At 48.1% G+C, this 21,709-nt stretch overlaps 1 protein-coding gene across 1 annotated transcript in view; it reads right to left on the bottom strand.

Annotated features, from left to right (window-relative positions):
• Positions 1-21,321, bottom strand: part of SHISA9 (shisa family member 9) — a 277,359-nt gene extending 256,038 nt beyond the window's left edge. Inside the window, exons 1-2 of the mRNA XM_079121416.1 lie at positions 20,330-21,321; positions 7,965-8,092 (exon numbers count right to left, since the gene is read on the bottom strand). Of these exons, the coding sequence (XP_078977542.1) occupies positions 7,965-8,092; positions 20,330-21,015 (814 nt within the window). The 5' untranslated portion in view covers positions 21,016-21,321. The remainder of the gene's footprint in view (positions 1-7,964; positions 8,093-20,329) is intronic.
• Between the last annotated feature and the right edge of the window lie 388 nt (positions 21,322-21,709).

The raw sequence follows: 21,709 nt of genomic DNA, 5'->3' as shown, positions 1-21,709 counted from the left end.
ATGAAAATGTCCTGCTTTCCTTCCCACTGTTTCTTGGAAAGATGTTGGGAGTGTTTTTCTTTCTGAACAAAATAGTATAAGTTTCCCAGGAAAAGCTCTCCTGATCTTGCTTCTTCCCCTGCAGCTCTGAAGCTCTGTGGAGGCCTCTCCTTGCTCCCGGGGCACCCTGGACTGACTCATATCATGCTACTTGCCAATTACTGGTTATTTTACCATCTCTCCCACTGCATGGTGAGCTTTATCCTAGTACCTTTGATTCCTAGCACGTCGACTGACATGTAGCAGGATTTTAGTAAATGTCAGTTGAATGCTGACTGCATAAAAAATATTAATTATAGGAAAGCAAATACATGGCTAAAATCTGAGTCCTCCCGAACAGGAATAGTGACTTTATCTCAAACAAGGGGGAAAAAGGGAAAAATGAAGTGTGATCTTTGTCTGTCATCCAGTGTGGGTCCCCAGGAAAGGCACAAGAAACACCAAGGGAGTTTGGGATGTCATGCCAGGTGGACCCAAGTCTCAACACCTTATCAACACCTCTGTGACCATGGTAGGTTACTTAACCTCTCTGAGCCTGTGTCTTTCTCTGTAATATGTATAATACGCATTTTGATCGTTCCAGTTGTTGCACGGAGTACCATGCATGCATGTGGTAGCTGCAGAACAAATGCTATTGTTTTACTTTGGCTTCTTTTTAGTCACACCATCAATCACTAGTGTGTCGTGTCATGTCATTCGTTCCAGATAAAAGAAAAGAAATGTTCTCCCAAAAGAAATGTGTCCCAGGGTAGGCTTTCCCTGGTATGCAAGGAACAGAACTTGGCATCTCTTAAACTAAACCAGACACTGTGTTGAGCACTTAAGCTTTCTTTACAAATAGTCATACAGCTGGTTGGGAAAGCAATACAAATCTAATTAGGCAGTGCCATGTGGCCAGCATTAGCAGCAATTTTTGAAAAGAGCCCAGGAGATGACTTACAGATAGTAATTTTTTTTCCTTGAGGGACTCTGTTTCTCTGTTTCTCTGTTGCTTACACACACACACGCACACGCACATGCACACTCACACACAGTCACAGTGGAATATGACATATTTGGGTTCCTACAGATTCTTCCTGGCCCGGTCTGCCAGTATGAATAAAATATTAAGATCAATATTCCTAACAGAACAAAAGCCCATGTGTTTTAAAAGGGGATGGAAGAGAAACATAAAACAGCGACACATGTCTGAGAATGGGACAGCTGCTCCATCCAGCTATTTCCTTAGGAAGGAATTGACAGTTTTCTCAGTTCTCATTTGCATCAAAAAACAGTAGTAACAAGAGCACACATGCACACGCGAACTGTGTTATTAACTGGCGCAGAGTGAAAACACTTTCACGGTGAGAACGGCTGCTGTGAGTTCAGCCCGATCTGCGACGTTGCCCTCTTGTGATCAGACCACTGGAGCAACAGTGGCATGCCTTGCACAGATGACAGCAGAAGCCACCAGTATCCGTACCGCAGGTGCTGTGCCAAGTTCTGCACATGTGCTGGCTCACTTAATCCTCACACAGTCTTGTAAGGCAGGTATGACTTGGCTCCTTTTATAGAATGGGAAGCCAGGGTTCAGAGAATTCAGTTAACTTTTCCGAGACTGCGCAGTGAATCAGTGATGGGCAACCACCCAACCCAGTCTGTCTGCCTTCCAAGCCCAGCTCCTCTACTTCTGCCGGCACTGCCTCAAGCACAGGTTAGACCTGTTTGAGGAACACCTTTCGAGTCCCAGGGCTCATCCATAACACTGAGGGCCCCAAGAGAAAAAACAGAGTTCTGGATTTAAACCACTCAAACTCACGTAAGCTAATGGCACTGAACCTACAATTAATTTTTAGCTGATCCAACATAGATTGACCCTGAAGTTTATTAACAACATGGTTTACTAAATCATGTGCTAAAACCATTAGAATCCTAGGTCTTCAGACAGAACAAATAGTCTGCTCAGCTGCCCAGGAACAAATTGGTCATTAAACCCTCTCATGAGTTGAAATTAACCAAGTTCCCTTGAAACTCGAAATCCAAAGGGTCCTGCTGATGGGTTCTGCTAGGATTCTTATTGAGCCTGTGCTAGAAATTCACTCGTGCATGTATGCACTCATCCATTCGACAAATATCCGTGAGCACCATGCTTTTCTAGGCACTACAGTTCAGGGCAAATTAAATGACCACCTCCCTGGCCCAGCCAGAGAAGAGGAAAATGGTACTCTTCTCCCTCCCCTCCCCAGGCACACCTTTCTTGAAGAACATGTCCCAGTAGAGTCCTGAGAAAGAACCCTAAAATGCCTAAAATGCCCACCAAGTTGGTTGATCCAGGGGAAGCCAGGCCATTGACTGGTCAGAAACCAATCCTATTCATACCCTTCCATTCATGCCCCCACCCTCAAAAGACACAGTGATCAAGGGCACAAGAGACAGTGAAGCCTTACTCACTCTTCCTGTTGAGGTCCTTTGGCTGGTTGGTCCAGATGCCCACCTTCCTGATACCTGAATATTCAACATGAGACAACCCGTGTATAACCAGTGAAGTCCATCTGCAGAGCAGACAGCCCTGGGCTTGAATCCTGAGTCCTCTACTTGATATCATATGATCTCATGGCAACTTCTCATAATCTTTAACTTTCTATTTTATGTGTGTGTGTGTGTGTGTGTGTGTGTGTGTTCAAATATGCTCGAATGTCAGGAGTAAAGAATAATGAACTTCCATGCATTTGGTCACCCAGCTGCAATAACTCTCAGAATTTTTCCAATTTTGTTTCATCTATCATCTCTCATGATTCTATATTTTTCCAGAGTATTTTTAAAGCAAGCCTCTGTCATCATGTTAGAGAAGTTCTTTAATTTCCATGCAGCTCAGCTTTCTCATTCATAAAATGAGAATAATGATACCTCTTCCATGGGCTGTTTCACTCGTTGGACAAACATTTAAGGAGCTGCTGCGATCAGTCAGCTCTGTTCCTGGTGTGGGGTTACAGCAGTGACAATACAAAGCATTTTCTCCTGTGGAGTTTGCATTGTAGTGAGAGAGGCAAGAATAAAATAGCGAGTGAGGCAATTTCAGAGAGAACAAAGTGTTATAAAGAAAATCATGGGGAAACGGGGAATGGCGAGTGACCTGGGGCTCAGGGATGGGCAAGGAAGACCTCTCAGGAGATAGCAATAGGGGTGAGATGTGCAAGGGAAGGGAAGAGGCCAGACACACAGGCCTGCAGCAGTGTGCTGTGAGCACAGAGCACAAGTGCAAAGACCCAGAAGTGGAAACAGACTCGGCCTTGAGTAATAAATGAGCAGATACTTAGCACATGCCTGGCACACGGTAGCAGGTGCTCTATAAACATCAGTCCGCCTAAGGGAGGGCTCATTGCAAGATGGTAAATTGGATGCACTTTGTGGAAACAGCTCTCTTCCTACAGTGTCAGGGACTCCTTCAGTTCACCTAGCATCTTCTTCAACAATGCCTGCTACCTGGGAAAGACTTGGATGTTCTGCAAACAGCAGCACCGCAGAGGAGAGAGCGGAGTGCAATGGTCAGTATCATAGATCATGGGCCTGACTCGCTCCGCTTAAATCCCAGTCCGTCCGATTTGCAGCTATGAACATCATGCAGGCCACGAACCCTCTCTAGGCCTCAGTTTTCCCATATGTATCATGGTAGAAAGTATAGGTTTTGAGGATTTGATGTGTCTGGGATTGCTATCTAGAGAAATCACTCTTAATATTACTCTTACACATTTTTTTACTCTTATATATCCCCAATATCTATATTTACCTTTTAACCTGCCCCAATTTTTAGAACTATTTGAGAATATCCCTGCTGGCATTTCCAAAAGTGAAACATGGAACATCCCAGGCACCCTGGTGAACATGGGACAAAGGAAGGAACCTTGATCTGAGATACACGACCTCTTCAGAAACAAGTCAAGAGTCTGCTTTTGGTTCCTTGTCAATCTAGTTGGGAATCATCCTAGGAGAGTAGGAGGTGGTGGGTCAGGAATATAGGAGCTGCTCTTTCTAAGGGATTCTCTGTCCTAAAACATCAAATCACTGTTTGTCCTCAGTTTGGGGTGAGATCCCACTTGCTCAGATTGTGCCGTAAAATAAGTAGTGTCGCTGTGACCAAATGTCCAAGTAGGTTTGTGGTGTGTGTGTGGAACATGAGAGTATCTTGTCCCATGAACATGCCAGAGCACTGTCCAGGCAGCAACTGGTTCCATGCCATCGTTGGCCAGGTGGATACTTTTATGTGTCTCCCATGGGCCCTGGAGACCTCGCCTGCTGTGGCAACAACCTGTTTCATGATGCTTTCCATCTTTATCCCATCATGATACGATACTGTGCAGCCAGCATCCTACAATCAAAGGGAGCTGTGCTAAAGGCAACGTGGAATTCCACATTGGCTCCTGGACCAGAAGAGGGAATTTATGAAGGAACTAGCAAAAATCCGAACGACATCCACAGTTCAGCTAAAAGGAATGGCCTGGTGTTGACGTCTCAGTTCTGACGAATGTTCGGCAATGACCGAAGAGAATAATGTCAGGGGAGCGGGTGAGGGGCATACGGCACAGGAGGAGGCATCTGAGCACCCATTCGGTAAATAAGAGTTTTCCAAACAGAAGCTTCTTTTCAAAACATGTGCCATAGACACAAATGAGCTAGGAAGCGTCAATTCAGGTTTCACCCATGGCGCTGGCCTCGCACCTGGCATCTGCCATTGAGATGAACGGAGTGACATCCACCCTCCAGTCCCAGAGGGGTGGAGAGGTGTCACTGGCAGACAGGGAGGTCGGGGTGAGGGAAGCAGAGCATGTTTCTAGAACTTGAGGACAAAGTGTGCCTTCAAAGGCAAACTATAATTATACAGACACTGAGGAGTCTTTGCAGAAAATCACTCTCTCGTCAGAATCTACATCCTGTTAATCAAACAGGTCGAGGCCCTTTGATTATCAGACTAAATATTTTTAGGCAATATCACTGAATGCCTGGAAAGAACACGAACAGCATCGGCTGAAGAAATATCCATCTTTAGATAAAAAGCCCAATCCTGCATATCACAGGAAAAATCAGCCCCAAGAAATTTATTAAGAAAGACTGGAAAAATGTCCCATGCTGCAGCTCCCTCCTCTTTGCCTGCTTCACCATATCCTTCCACATGACTCCCCCACACACACCCAGGTGTACACCAGATGTTAGATCTCTTAGCATTTGACCCAAACCTAAAGGAGAGATCAGAAATGGACTGATCATTAGCCTTAAGAAGACTAGGAGAGAGAAAGAGAATGAGATGATTATTCTCTTAAAGCAAGGTCATTCAATAGACATGAAAATGACATTTAAGCTCAGTCAGATTCAACAGCTTGGATGTTTAGTAAAGAACAACCTAAAAATGGAATAATGTACTCTGCTCAGTATATGGTGAGCAAATGCATCTTTCTTTCCATGTTTTGGTAAATCATTGAAGTTCCCATAATGACCAGAAAGGAGTTTTATATTTAGTAGGTGCATTCTAATCCAGACATGAATGACTGGTCTAATTTTCAAGCTATCAGACTGGATTCCTTCCCTCTTTCTTCTCTATCAGTCAAAATTGTCTCTGGTGATTGGTTGACTTTTTAAACTCCTAACAACTAATTATATCAATCATCTAGTCCTATCTTCTCAATGAGCCCCCCCAAAACATTCCTTCTTCTAAACATACATTTTTCTGTATCTATAATATATAAATAGTTCCTGTAAATCAATGAAAAGATAAGTCATTACAAAGTAATCTGTTAGTACTGTAAACTACAGAATTTATGTGTTATATAAATTAAACTTACTAATGTTAATCTGGCAAAGTCTACATTCTTCTTATTTTTCTTATACAGATATTCCTAAGAATGTTAGGGTAAAAAAGGATTCGTTCAACCTGGTTAAATGAAATTAACTTCTGTGGCATTTCTTGTAAAAACATGATGTGTGTGACATTATTCCTGGAATTCTTCCCTGGAGTGTACCAGGAATGTTCTAGTGTAGTTCTACCCAATAGACTTATTACAAGGCACTTTCTCCTCTGGATAAGATCACCAAATTCTTGAGGCACAAATATAGATCAAAAGCAAGAATCATAAATAAACAAGGTAGCGGGTCACAAGAGGTGTCTAAATTACTCAGTACCTGGATGACCATCTTTGAGCAGTAATTTATTTTCAGTACAACTTAAAACAAAAGTCCCTTATTTACATAACATTCTTAATGTTTTCTTCCCTTTTGCCTGATAGAATGATGAAACCCAGTGACTTCAATGAGTTTGTCTTTCCATTTGTGTGTAATCCGAAATCATCCGGAGATTGAAACTTCAAATGAAACACCTGTCAACAGTCACACTCTACAGCAAGGGATTCGGCTCTGCTTCAGTTTCTTTGCTACGGGATCACATTCACTTGTTTATGAGATTTGGGACCCACACGCACCTAGGCTCAACGTAGTCTTCTCAGCGCCATCTGGAAGACAACATATTCACAACCACCAAAACCAGAATCAGACAGAGCAGTCGCCATGTCAGAGTTGGGATCATGTAGCCTATCTTTTGGGGCTGTGGGATTTGATCATAAAATTTCCAATTGCTGATGTATTTTGCTCTAAAAGGTGACTGTTCCTAATACCATTTCATAATCTAGTTCATAAACAAATAATGTCAAGTTATTTAGTATAATGAAACCTAAATCATTCCATTTGGTGGCTCATTTCTCAACCCATGTAAACACTGACTTTGCTAACACAACTGTTAGCAAACTGTTTCCAAAACCATGAAAAACTGCCACCAAGCAGGATACGCTCATCCATGTCACTGATGTCCCATTCCACAGACTTCTCCCCTACCCATTGAGCGGGAAAACGAGCAACCCAACAGCTCGTCGCCACCATCCAGCACGTAAAACACCCATGCACCTCCTAGTGCTGCTCCTGCCAAGGACACGCAGGCCGTGAAGGCATACAACACCAAAACCTTTTCTGCCTCGAACCTCAAGCCACAGCTGAGGGCACCCTTGGAATTACGGGGCTTTTGTTATTTCAAGTGGAGCCTCCACGTTCCACTAACGTGGGGGTCACTCGAAAACACGATTGCCGGCAGTAACCCTGGTGGTGTGCTGCTGTCAAGAACTAACCCGTCTTGGTTTTCCCCCATGTTCCTTTTCCATGGATGCTGTATGCACAGACCTTTGAAAGGAAAGGAAATCTTCAGTATTCCAAGATCCCCAGGTATGATTGATCCGCTGAAGAACACCTAGTGACATGCAATAGCAAATGCAGCTTTTTCTTTCCTTCCTGGCAGAACAGTGGAAATTTGCCACTGCTGAATCACGTACACACCCCACTCCAACGTGACCACAACTCAACACCTGCCCACACCCCCACAGGGAGTGTTTTGTGGATTACTTTTATAAAACTCTGGCTTCATTTTTAGAAAAGACACAATTCTTCTGAACTAGTATTTGTTAATTAAAAACAGCATGAAATCTCAAAGTAACAACTGGTCTACCTCAGGAGGTGGACTCTGGGCCAGCAGATGACCCAGGCAAGACACAGCCACAAAATGAACTGTTGGCAAACAGGTTAATGACTACGACGAGCCCACAAATAACCCACCAGTTAACTAAGTCCCAGCCATGACAAACTAACCCAGAGGGCGTCAGTGAACAGATCCACCAAGATGAACCAACCAAGTTGTCCACTCATTGATAGAAGATCAACCGTATGAAACCAACCAAGTGGACCATGCATGACAAGAGAGCAACCTGATGGTTCCTAACTAGGTTCATCCGGACAAGAGAAAATAAAGCTTCAGACTCGCCAACAAAGGGAAGCTCTTGACGAACCCAGACTCCGACGATGTGACCACAGCTGGGGTCACCTTGCGGGACTGGAAACCGTTGTGCGGCTGTACTTACGGAGATTATTTATGGGGGCTCTGGTGTCCGTGTTCTCATAGTGCTGGACGTGGACCACAATGTTAAGGTCTCTCTCCATGTGGTCAGGGTTGCAGTGGCCCTGTGGCCTCATGACATCCGCAAGGGCCCTGGAAGAAGAATTGAAATCTGCTCATTCCAAACACAATGACTGGCACCTGCCCAGCACTGTCCTCCTGAACAAAAGAGACACCGTTCCATGTGGGGGTGGGGCAGAGGAGAACAGCAACCACTGGCATCTCTGCAATCAGAGGCCACGTGGGGACTTCACCAGACTCACTCCAACGGCCAGGGGACGGCAGGATTGTCTACCCCACGGAGCCGCAGACAGAACTGACTGAGGCACACGTGTTGTGTGTCTCCACCCCATGGACTCAGGTCTTTTTAGCTAACTCAGATGCCAACGCTTCATGTGTAGTGATGGCCCCATATTAGTGACCACAGCTAACATCTGTTGAGGACTTGCCATAAGGTAGTCACGATGCTAAGCACATTGCACACAAAGCAGCACAGAGCCCCTCATCAGGATCATTACTACTTTGTAGAGGAACCAACAAAGGCTCAGAGAGGTGAAATAACCTGCTCAAGGTCACACAGCCAGTAAGTTGTGGTGTAGGGATGGGAACCACTCCGTGCTCTCTCTCTCTCTCTCTCTCTCTCTCTCTCTCTCTCTTTCATTCCTTTTTTCCTTTTTCTTTAGAGAGAATGAGAACGCAATTCAACACACATCAGTGACCTTCACAGTTAGATATAAGCTCAGGAGAGAAGCTCAGTGTGTGCACATAGGACAGAGCAGAGACAACTGTCACACAGCTACCACACCCTGAAGTCAAAATGGCCAACACGTTTTTCCTCCTTATTAACCCTCCATTACGTGTTTATTTTGACATGCAAATATCCCCAAAAGACATGTAATAAAATAAGTATCATCATTTGTCTGCATATCTTTTCCATAAAATGTGTTTCACCATAAACTCATTCTGGTCGGGCGCCTGTAATCCCAGGGACTTGGGAGGCTGAAACAGAAGGATCATTAAGTTCAAAGCCAGCCTCAGGAACTTAGTGAGGCCCTAAGCAACTCAGTGAGACCCTGTCCCTAAATAAAGTATAAAATAGGGCCGGGGATGTGGCTCAGTGGTTGAGTGCCCCTGAGTTCAATCCCCAGCACCCCCCCCCCAAAAAAAAAAAAAAACCAAAAAACCCTCATTCTGGTTCTCCCTTGTGTGTGCTGGCCGTGTTGCTCGTGTGAATTTCCTTCATCCCCCGCAACCCCTGCGCAGCTCTGCGACCCTCGTGCTCACTTACCTGCAGGGACCATGGCCTCCATACGCCGGAACTACCACCGCGGAGGAACCCCCCGCATCAGAACGGATGCTGGCTACAAAGAGCCAGTGGTTCCATCACAAGCCAGCAGACTACCATTTCTGCTTCTCATTTCCATGACTATGGACATCTAGCTGGTCCCCGACTCTCCGGCCCCAGTGAACAGCTCTGCGATCGACACCTGCAGACAGGCCTCCTCTTGAACCAGCGGCAGCTTGCCCCGGCCACTTACCCACAAGTGGTACTGCCGGGTTCCAGGGTAGACCCGGCTGTTCTAACTGACCAGAACCCTCTCAATCCACACGAAAGGAGTCAGAGAAGGAAGAGGAACGATTCGGGGGAGGCACCCACAGACCACCTATGAACTTCGCAGACCCACCTGTCCCCTGAAGCCGACCCCACTACAGCAGTGATTCTCGAATAGTGGTTTGGCAACCAGGAACATCAGTGTCGCCTGGGAACTTGGTGGAAATTTTGGGATCCGTCCAGCCCTACTGGGTCAGATGCAGGGTTGGGCGATGCGGGGTGTTTGCCGGCCCCGGCTGCTTCTGGTGCACGCTCAAGCGCTCAAGCTTGAGACTGCGACGGTGCTAGAGGCCCCGGGCTGGAGGGAAGGTTGGCCGTGGTGCAGGGACATCGTGGGGTGAGAACCACACTAGCTGGGGGAAGTCTCAAGCATGAGAGAGCCTCGGATCAGCACCACCAGAGTCCTACCGCAGTTAGGGGAGAGGCCTGAGTCCCCCGAGAGACAGGAGAATAACAACAGCTCTCATTCACGTGTTCATTCAACCAAGGTTTATTGTCTACTATGAGCCATGCAGTACAGCAGTGCACAGGGGAGCGTGGCCTCTGACTTCCTGGAGCTTACATTCTATGGAAGAGAATAAAAGATAAACATGTTAAATAAATCAACGAGCGCTGGAAGTAAATAAAGAGCACAGCAGCAGGGAGAGACTGGTACATAGCAGCATTTTTCACAATAGCCAAAACATGGAGACGATCCAAATGTCCATCAGCTGGTGACCACATCCCAAAATGTGCAGTACGAAATGGAATAGTATTAAGCCATCAAAACGAAGGAAGCCCTGACACCAGCCACAAAATGAATGAAACTGGAACACATTATGCCCAGTGAAAGAAGCCAGACACGAAGTCCCACAGATCATGTGATTTCATTTATAGCAACGTCCAGAAGAGGCGATTCCGCAAAGAGAGAAAGTGGAGTTGTAGCTGCCAGCGGCTGAGGGTGGGAGAGGGAAGAGGGAGTGGCTGCCACGTGACAGTGGGTTTTTGGGGGGGTTTGTTTGCTTTTTTGCTGGGGGTGATGAATCGTCACTGGAATTAGTGGATCGGAAGCCAATGGTGATGTGGTTGTGCAATGTCATGACCACAATACAGATCACTGAACTGCATGCCTTTTTAAAAATTCTAAAGAGAAAGAGAGAGGTGTGATCAGAAAAGACTTCATGAAGAGGTGGCCTTTGAGTGAGAGGGAACTACTCACAGGATGCTACGGCTGGGATCTGAGTGTCCCCCAAGGCCATGTGCTCAAGGCTTGGTCCCCAGTTGGGAGCTACTGGGAGGAGGTAGAAACCTTAAGAGGTGGGGCCTAGCGGGAGGTCTTCAGGTCATTTGGGGGCGTGTCCTCAAAGGGGACCATGAGACCTGTACCTTCCTCTTTCTCTCTTTTTGCTTCACTGGCCATGAAGTAAGCAGTTTTGCTCTACCACATGCTTCTGCCCAGATGTGCTGCCTCACCACAGTCTCAAATGCAAGAGACAAACCGATCATGGAGAGAAACTCCCAAAACCATGAGCTAAAATAAACCTTTTCTCTTTATAAATTGATCATCTCCGGTGTTTGTTATAGTAACATAAAGCTGACTAACAGTGAAGATGATGGAAAGAGCATTTCAGACAGAGCAAACAAAGTGCAAAGGCCCTGAGGCAGGAAAGAGGTCAGATTTTGAAGCATACACAAGAAAGCCAATAAAACTTTGAAATAGGGGTGGATTATCACAATCCATTTTATAGAGGGGAAAATGACCCAACTTAACCCAGGTGATAATCAATGGAAGAACTGAGTGGGAATGCAATCCTAAATGTCTTTGAAATCAAAGTCCAGGCTCCTTCCTACCTCTGTGCAATAAGCCAGGTCTGAAACTCAAAGGGGTTGCAGGGCAGGGAGGTTTCAAGACACAGAACAGAGGCCTCCCCATCCTAACTTGCCTTTCTCACTTCTAAACGGGTTCTTCATCCTGAGCTTCGAGGGATCGCTGAAGTCCTCTGTAATTGAAGGAAAATTTGTTTGTGCATTGTTCTTGAGTAAGAAGCCATAGCTTTCATCAGATTCCCCAAAGGGTCTCCCTAAACTTCCAGAACAGTCGAGCTCTCAAGAGGATAGGGAAGCAAGGGATCAGGATGGCTACCACGGACTCATTTGGCACTGCCATCTGCAGAGATCCTCTGGGTCTCTCCTGAGTGCTGAAAACTGTGAAATTTCAGCTCTGATCCCCAACGACACATCCTTCCCTGGGTTGCCAGTCCCAGAACATGCAGTGGAGACAAGAATCCTTAGAAACCTCCACTTCCTGGTCAAGGAGTTTCCAAAGCAGGATTCACTCACTCCTGTTCTGCATAAAATGACATGGCACGGGCAAAGGAAAGGTCGGAACAGCTGTATACAGCCCTCAGTCAATGCAGATGAGAGATCGATCCAACTGCATGGGCAGGGCTGATGCCTGCACTGGGAACTGTCATGTCAGAGGGCAGGCGTGGAGGGTGATGGCCAGCAGCACCCTCACAGGGCACAACACCTGCACTGCAGGTCTGGCAGCCCCAAAGGGAAGCACAGGTTAAATTCTCTACTTTTGGCTCTGCCAATCGTTCAAAGCAGACACATGCCTTAAGAAAATAGCCCCCTTAACAAAACCACAGGCCGAAGACCCGGCTGGCCATGCTGACGCGCGTTCATTTGCCCCTCCTCTTCAGCATCTTCTCACAAGGTAAAAACAGCCAAGGTCTGTTCAGACCCTAACAAAGTCATCCAAAAAACAAACAAACAAAACAAAATGGGGAATATTCAAGGTGGATTTGTTTACTAATGAGGAATGCCATCTTCCACATGCATTTCACTTTAGACTTCAGCTAATGAGAGTGAAAAGTCATTGCAACTAGCAACAGATTTTAAAGTCATGTTTATTTCACCTTCAGCTCAGTTTAAAAATTTCTTCTTATGTACGCTTGATTACATACTTAGTAACTGTCCACAGGTCTGTGCATTATTAAAGCAAATGTATGTATATTGGGGTGCATACTGAAAACTTCTTTGTGAGGAATGTGTTAAAATGTTTTAATGACTCAGGCAGTGGAAAGAATCAACTATGTGCCTCAGGATTTGGCATTTGCTTGTGGCATATAGTTTGGGTGCTTCTTAGACTTTAATGAACATTTGGATTATCTGGGGATCTTTTTAAAATGCAGATTCTGATTCCATAATCTGAGGTGGGCCTGACATTCCACTCTGGCTCCTGGGTGTGAAGATCTTACTGGCCTACAAGGCACTCTGCATATCAAGAGCCTAAGACTTCCATGAGGGTTCATGTTACATGGCAATTTTACTGACCAGGCTGTGTCCAGATATTTAATCAAGTATTATTCAGGGTGTTTCTGGGAGAGTGTCCTTAGATGAGATTAACATTCAATTGGTAAACTGAGTAAAGAAGATCGCCTGCCCTAATGAGGGTGGGCCCCAGTAAATCATCTGAAGGGCTGATTGGAGCACAAGGCTGACTCTTCCTTAAACAGGAGAGGATTCTCCGGGCCCGACAGCCTCTGACTTGGGACACCGCTCTTCCTAGTTCTGCAGCAGCCTGCCTGCCAGCCTTCACACTTGAACTGAGACATTACACTGCAGATTTTGGACTTGCCGACTCCTTATAATAAATCTTTTGATATATTGGTTCTGTGTCACTGAAGAACCCTGCCTAATACAGGATTGGAGAAGCCACGCTGTGATCCCTTGATATCCCTTAACCCAATTGAGAACAATGATGGTGACATGTTACCATTTTTGAAGTTGAAAATGATTGAATATTGGCAACTTCATAAGGGTCAACTCAGTATCGACTCACTTGTACATTTCCTTGTGTGCTACCTGTCTCTCAATATTTAATCATTGGCTCTTCAAGGGTGGGGATCACATCTGCAGCAATTTTCTCAAAGATTTCAGCACAGTGCTGGGTATAAGGTAGGTGTTCAGCAAACACCTATTGCACGTGTGAATGAACAAATGAGTGAATGAATGAATGAATGAAGAGGTTTTTTTTTTTTTTTATGTCATGCAAACAGGGTGTTGGAATCCAGAACTCTCTCTGTACTAGGCACTCTGCTTCCAACTCTGGAGTGGAAAAGACAATGACTGTCCCTGTATTCCTAACCTTGAGGGATAATGGAAGGAAATATAATAAACTAGTCGACCAATAAATTAGTAACTTAATTTTAGACCCTAATGCAAAATAAAGTGAACAGGACTGAAGGAGAGGCCAGACTGTGTGTGGAGGATGGGGAAGGATAACGGAGCCTGGGTGGTCAGGGGCCAGCTTCCTCGAGAAGGTGACACTGGAGCCAGGACATAGATGATGAGGACAGGCAGTCACTTAAGTCTGAAAGACGAGAACTGAAGCCAATGCCACCCCTCCGTGCTGTGGACGAGCTTGGCCTACCTGAGGCACCGAAAGAAAAAGTCGGATTGCTCTTCTTTCCAATACAGTGTGCGCATATAAGACCCCAGTGTTTCCAAACAGAGTTCCAAGCCCAGCACGTGGCTTCACAGCCTTCCGGGGGGCCCAATGCTCCAACAGTGTTCTGACTCACATACATGAATAGGATTCTTCAGCACTGCCTCTTGTGCAAGAAGCATCACTTAATTTTTGAGAAAGCAAGGGCAAAGGGCAAGAGCTAGCTTCCTAGCTTAGTGGCTACAGAGGTGCAGACGTTGGTCAAAGCTCGAACTGCATGCTCGAGATGTGTGCATTTTACTGTGTAAATTATACCTCAGTAAAGTTGATATTTAAAATGCAGGGACTCAGTCCCCAAGGAGAAGTAGACATATCCTATAAGAGAAATAACTGAGAGGTTTTCTGTGCCAACCATGTATGCGTGCATTCCTGAGCTTCTGCAGCTCAGGGAGCTGATCAAAGGCAAAGCCATGGGAGGTTGGGAAAACGGGGAGGTGGGAGAGGAATGGGAGAGGTGGGAGACAAGAGAAAAGGCCAGGGAAAGGGAGGCAATTTGTCACTGGATGCCATTTCTTTGCAAGGGTTTCCAGCTCTTCTGAAGCATGTTTAAAAAACACACAAGACACCGTGCTTTGAAATTTGCCATTTGGATTTTGGATTCTGTTTGAAGGTGGGCAAAATGATGACATGTGTTCCCCACTGGCTTCAAGTGTGGAGAGCTTCAAACACATGTCTCTGCCCTCAAGGTCATTTCTCACCACGGCCTCCACCAAGAAGCCTGGCCTTGCCAGGGGCAGATGCAGAAAGCATCCCTAGACCTGATCTTACCGTGGCTCCTGGCACAGCCCCGCTGCATATACTGCTGTTTGCATGGTATGCAAGCACCCTGATCTGCAGAGACTGGAGGGCCTGTGGGTTTGCACTTGAAGGTAGTGCAGACTAGTAGTCACAGACCTCTGCCCCTCTCCGGCTGCCTGGATTTGAAGTCTGACTCCTCCACTCACCAGGAGCTTGCTCATCCTCCTGGAAAGCAATCTCTGCTTCTGTAAATGGCACACTGTCACCAAGCCTACCTCATGGGGGAGGGGTGTGAGATTAAATAGGAATTTACACATAAGCTTATGGCAAAATTGCAGATCCAGCAAGGGTTCTTCGACATCACGTAGACAACACTCGATGCAATGCATTTAATCTGGTCGCACATAAACCTTCCTTCCTACTCGGAACCTGCTGGCCCCTCCCGCTCAGGTCAAAATGCAAGTCCAGAAAGGTGAAGTTCACTGTGGTGTATTCATATGTGTACACAGAAAATTCTGCTCAGATTTATTCCCTATTCTTCCCTTTCCCCACCCTCCTCTCTTCCCTTCAGCCCCCTTCATCTACTCCACTGAGCTCTCTTCCAGTTTCATGGGATCCACCCTCCTTTTTCTTTTTCTTTCCTTCTTTCTTCTTTTTTCAATTTTTATTTATTTATTTTTCTCTAACTTCCACCTATGCGAGAAAACATCCAACCCTTGACTTTCTGAGTCTAGTTTATTTCACTTAGTGAAATGTTCTCCAGTTCAGTAAAATTATGTCAAAACAAACCCCAATATTAGGTATAATGAACTAATAAAAAAAAAAAAATTCAAAACCATGCAAGTCCAGAGAGGTTAGACTTGGCCAGTGTCACAGAGCAAGGGCTGGACACCAAGATCCAGACTACAATGTCACTCTGTTCAGTAGACGAGAGGGACAAAAATCCCAATAATAAAATGGTGAGAAGGGGTCATGAATGGTTTCTGAGCAGGGACCATGTGTCACATTCTGTGGGGGTCGTTTCCAAACCTGGTCCTCAGTAATTTCTCGACCTACAGAAAGGAACATGAGTCTCAGAGGTGAAGCAACCCCCCCAAGGTCACCTGACTATTAAGTGACTGAACTGACTGACAGTTCCAGGTCTGCAGGTGACATAACTGGGGGTGGGGGCACAAAAGGGAACCCAAGAGTCACCTAAAGGGGGCAGTCACCACTCAGCTGCAACCCATAGTCTCTGTGTAAAAATGCAGGTCCAATGTTACCCAGACCTACTGAATTCTCAAATTGGGAATTTGGATTTCTTGTGTGATTGCCCAGTTTTGAAACATTGGCCACTGATTGGAAGTTGACTTTAAAACACCATGCATATTAGAGACCAGAGAGATTCCACAGGCAAATACAATGCACCCTAACTTGGAAAACCAAGCTCCTTAAGACATTTTTGGTATCACTGGATTGCTAGGATTGGGTATTTGATGACAGTGCTGAGTTCTTGTTCTCCCTGAGTATGATAATGGGATAGTGACGTATGGGAGAATATTCTCATTAAGAGATCCTGAAGCAGTTAGGGACTAAGGCATCATATCTGCAACTTATTTTCAACTGTTTCAGACAAAAAAATAAATAAGAAAGTCAAGGAAAAGGTAATGGAGGGAAAGATGGGAGGAAATAAGAAGAGAGAGAAAGGAAGGAAGGGCAGGCAGGTGGACACACAGAGAGGATATGAGAGCAATAAAGCAAACATGAGAAAAATGCTAATTGTTCAATTGAGATCAGTTGCTCTGAACTCGGGCAATTTTGCCCCTCCATGGTAATATCTGGGGACTTTTTTATTATTATTGTGATGGGGTATGGGGAATGTGCTACTGGCATCCAGTGGGATACAGGTCAGGGATGCTTCCAAATAACCTGCAACATGCAGGACAGTCCCCTACAACAAAGCCCCCAGTGTCAATAGTGCTGAGGCTGAGAACCCTCATCTAAATGAAGGCTATCCTAGAGTTCATTTTATTATTCTTGTAAGATGCTCATTTAAAATTTTTCATAATAAAAAATATGGAAAGCTTTAAAATAAAAATAAGTAGAAATACCTTACAGACCAATAAAACATATCTACCTAGCCAGCTACCATTTATAGTCACTTCTCCCAGTAAATAATTTTCACTACTGGTTGCTGCCACCGCTGCTAAGTGATCATTTGCACAGTTCTTACACAGATTGCATGCACTCCCTGCCCCCTTCCTGAATGACTGGCTTTCTCCTTGTCTCATCCCTAATCAATCCAGGAGGAAGCAAGCCTTATGCCAGGGACTCTTAGCCTGCACCCTGACATGCTGGAAGACTCTGCTGGAGAATACAAGTTTACTGGTCACCCGGGGCAAAGTGTGCAATGAGGGCACAGCCACATGCTCCATGTCCTTGAAGAGAAGGAGCTTTCAGGCAAGAAGATAATACACCCCATCTCAGTGTTCCTGGCAGCTCTAGACAAAAATTAAAAGGCTGTGGCTGGCAGGTTAATTTTACCTGGAAGCTGCCTTGTTTCATAGCAGCCTCTCTGCTGCCAGACTTGGTGAGCTGGCCCCCACCGGAGGATCCCTTAGCACCATCAGGCAAAAGTTAATGAGCCAACTGCCATACTGGGACTCCAAATGATTAACTGTATAAGTGGCACAGGAGGCTCTTGGAGGGTACCTGAGGCAGACCAAGTAGCACAGAAAGATTATCTACATGGAGAAAACAAGCAATGGAATGCAAATAAGAGAATCACACTGGCTCCTCTCCCTTCTCTTGGATTAATGTATCCATCTCCCAACTCTGTAAAATATTCCCAAGTCCAAAAGTAGTGTTTCCCCCAAGTATGGACCACGTATCTCAGAGCCATTCGGGGGAGGTGGTTAAAAGCAGATTTCTGGGGCCTGCTCCAAATCTATTGATTCAGACTTTCTGGGGATGGAACTTGTGAATCTGCTACATAGGAAGCTACTCCACAATCTGAGGTTGGATCTGAAAACATCTGCCCCAGACACAAGTTGAAATCAAGAGACTAGAGACTGCACAATTTTCTAATTATGACTTTGGGCAAGCTACCTTACCTGCGCCATGATTTTCTCATATATAAATGGTAATTATAAGAGCACCTGTCTCCTAGGGTAGCTGTGAGAACTAAATGAGAGAGCTTTTACACACACACACACACACACACACACACACACACACACACACACACACACAACTGATACAGTGCCTGGCACCCAGCACTGGGCTCAGCAGGTGTTAATTCTTTTTTCTTAGCAGTGATTGTCTGAGCCTTAGAATTGCCTGGGGAGCTTTTCAAAAGTACTGACACCCTAAACTCTGATTTAAAAAGTCAAAGGTGGAGGAGCCCCTGGCAACAGGATTATTGGGGTTTTTGTTTTGTTTTGGAAGCATTACAGGTGATCTCAAACAGCAGCAGGGTTGAAAATCATACCTTAGAAGCTGCCAGTAAAAATCAACAATTCTCTCTTTTCAGGAGTGTGTATTTCCACTCCATTCTCGAGTTTCCAAGACTCATACAGGGAGAGCCTCTAGCCAAGGTGCTGCTACCAGAGGACTTGTACCCACAGACAGTGCCTCCAGCTGAACCTTCCTGGGTACCTGTGGAAGAATGCGACTGCAGCCAGCTTAACTGGAGTCATCTCCCCACAACAGAGCTGCTAGGGCCAGGGACAGGAATGTGAGTCCCTGCTGGACCCGGAGGTATTGGTGGAGAGCTGTTATATCAGGACACCCAGACCACAGAGGGCTTGAAGTGAGCATCCGTTTCTCCCACAAATGGCAAAGGTTCCCACCGTCCCACCTCCTGCCCCCAATTCCCAGGGGTGGCTCCTTGAAGAAATGGTTTACCAGGAAAGGGTTTGGTGGAGATTTCAGGAGCTAGCCCGAATCTACAAAGCAGCCTACCTGTCTCTTAGTAATCCTTCCCCACAAGGCGACACCCGCTGCCGCAGTTCTGCATCCGCCTGCCCGCCTCACCTTAACACATACCCTGAGAATCAATAGGGACTGGATTGACTGTAGGGAATTAAAATGACCCAGGGCACCTTGGGTTTGCAGGAGGTGGGCGGGGCCAGCGCGTTACTCGCTTAATGGGTCAGGGTTCTCCAATCCCTTGGAGCTTGCTTCAGAGACCACCCACACCTCCCAGCCGACCCGAACCCACAAGAACTTCTCACTTCTTCCCCCTACCCCAAAATCCCTCCCCTCTGGGTAAAAAAAATTCATCGGATACTCTGCATATAAATAGAAAATAATTACTAGTGAGGTGGTGATGTTCCTTCGCCTATTTTTGGTGGGTCTCTTTGTTCAGATTTTTTAGGCATGCACATGGAGCGCGTGCACACACGCGCACACACGGGCTCCGGCGGAGGTGGGGGGGGGGGGAGGAGAAACAGAGACTTTATTGCCCTGACTTGGAAAAGGACAGTTAAGGCTTATGCCCCAGTCACCCAGCTGTTCGCTGGTCCCTCCTAGCTCCTGTTTACCCGCCCGGACCTCACACTAACCCCTCGCCTCTCCCCTGGCCTGGGGCTGCGTGCTCTGGGCTGCATCCTCCGCCTCCAAAGTTACTGAGTTGTGAGAATCAATTTAAACACTTTTAAAAAAAGCAAAAGGCAAATAGCTCCATTAATCCCCAAATGCCTTTCCCCATCTGCTGCGACTTGCCGGTGCTGGGACTTGCATAATGAATAAGGCAAACGGGAAAGTTGACGAATCAGGGTGCTTGGATGGTGAAGGCGCTCGTGGAGGGGGCTCGGGCCCCAGGAGTCCGCGCCAGCCAGAGCAAGGGGCACGGACGCGCAGTGATGGCCGCTGCCATGGGCAGGGAGAGGTAGCGGCGGGAGAAAGAGACGAGAGGAACAGAGAGGTAGGGGAAGATGTGGTCCCAATTTCAGGGACCTAGAAGATCTGGGAAAGCAAACCGGCCGCTCCAGCACGGCTTTTGTTCTCACCCTCCGCTCACTCTCCCCCGCCTTCGCCTCATTTTCGCTAGTCGTACGAGTTGCAGGCTGCACTCACTCCTCCCCTCCTTCCTCTCACACACGCGCACGCGGGCTTACACACGCCCCCCTTCCCTTTCGGGCTCGCCTGCCTCTGTTTACCTAGAGGTTAGCATCTGGAATCGGAGGAATGCCAGAGTCCCCTCCACAAAAATCCAAGACTTCGGGAATAGGGGTTCCCACGCTGTACGCCTCAAGTTCACCTGCATCCCTGGCAGGAGGCGGCAGCGAAAAGGCAAGGGGTACAGAGACCCCGTCCGTACTCGCGCTCACCCCCACCTGTGCTGAGCCCAGCGCCCCTTCTCCGTGATCTATGCCAAAGTTGGCTTCCCGGTGACATCCCCTAGCGGAGAGGCTGGGGTGAGGGGGGAGTCATTGCCTGGGGGAGCTGGGGAGGGGATAGAAGGAAAGTGAAGCCTGGAGGGGAGGGCGAAAGGGAGGCAGCCCACCTGGACATGTGCTCCCTTTGGGGCCGGTGCGCTTTCTCCAGCCCCAGCTTGGTGAAGATGCCCACGAGCACCATGACAGCCACCACCCCGCAGATGATGTAGACGATCAGGTTGGTCTTGTCCTTGGTGGGGTCGTGCAGGGGGTCGTCCTTTCGCGCCGGGGGCTTGCCAGTGTTGAGCCACAGCGGCGTGTCGTAGTTGGTGCAGGTGCTTTGGTTCAGTCGCCGCTTCTTAAACGTGCAGCAGAACCGGAAGCCACAAGTCCCGCAGCAGAAGATGAAGTCGCCCGAGCTGCAGTTGAACGGCGGGTCCCACTGGCCCATGACATCGAAGTAACCCCGACAGAAGTCCGGCGTGGGCGCCCGAGTCGGGGGCGCGTCCGAGACCCCGGCGCCCTCGCCGACCTCTCCGGAGGCAGCTCCGGAGCGGTTGCCCCCCGTGAGCACCAGCATGCCTCCCAGTTGCGCCAGCTGCCCGTGCCCGGCTCGCTCCTGCGCCCGGCACACGCGGGCGCACAGCTCCGTGAGGAAGCAGCCGAGGAGCAGCCGGAGGACTCGGCGCATCGTGTCTCCCAGCCCGGGCTCGACCGCTCGGCCGCTGCTAGAGCCGCTGCAGCCGCCTCTCGAGGAGCGGCCGAAGCTGCCGAGGCTGCTGCCGGGGACTGCGAGCCGCCGCGGGCCGCACATGCAGGGAGCGGCGCGGGGCACTCGGTGGTCGGCGGCCACTGCGCTCGGCTCAGCCTGCGTTCGCCTCCAGCGCGCCGCGCGCCGTGGGGCCGGCCGGGGAGGAGCGCGCCGGGCCGGGCGGGGGGAGGACGAGCGGGGGCAAGCGCGGGGTGCAGGTCCGACCGGCCACAGGGGGAGGCGGGGGCGGAGAGCAGGGGAGAGTCGGTCTGTCTGCGCCTCCCCTCCGCCTGCGGTTCGGGACTCGCCGCTCCACGTCCGTTTGCTGGATCCTCTCACCTCTCCAGCTCGCCAAGTGCGCTGGAGAGAGCGAAGCGACACTTGTGGAATGAAGGGAGGGCAGGAGGAAAGGGGGAGGGGGAGGAGGGCGGGCAGAGGAGGCGCGGGTTGGGGGTGGCGGGGCGGGCGCGAGCTCGAGAGGGGCGGGGGCGCGGGGAGAGGTGACTCGGGCGGGCGGGAGCGAGTTGGGGGGCGTGCAGCGCTGAACCCTGCAGGCGAGCAGGGAGAAGAGAGAGAGCTCGGCAGCCGCCGAGGCTGAAGAACAGCTCCGATTTCCCGGCAGGTGGAGGACCGCGGCGGGACCTCCCGCGCCCTCTCGGGAGGCGCGGCTCAGACCTGGCCAGAGCACAGAGGCGATTCAGCGGGTGGCTTTTTCAGGGGTGCACGCGTAGGAGCTGCGGCTGGATTATGCCCACCA

The sequence above is a fragment of the Sciurus vulgaris genome (assembly GCF_902686455.1).
Source record: "Sciurus vulgaris genome assembly, chromosome: 18".
In the NCBI taxonomy this organism is placed as follows: domain Eukaryota; kingdom Metazoa; phylum Chordata; class Mammalia; order Rodentia; family Sciuridae; genus Sciurus; species Sciurus vulgaris.
The sequence above is the reverse complement of the archived record's forward strand: the minus strand, read 5'-3'. Positions and strand labels throughout refer to the sequence as shown.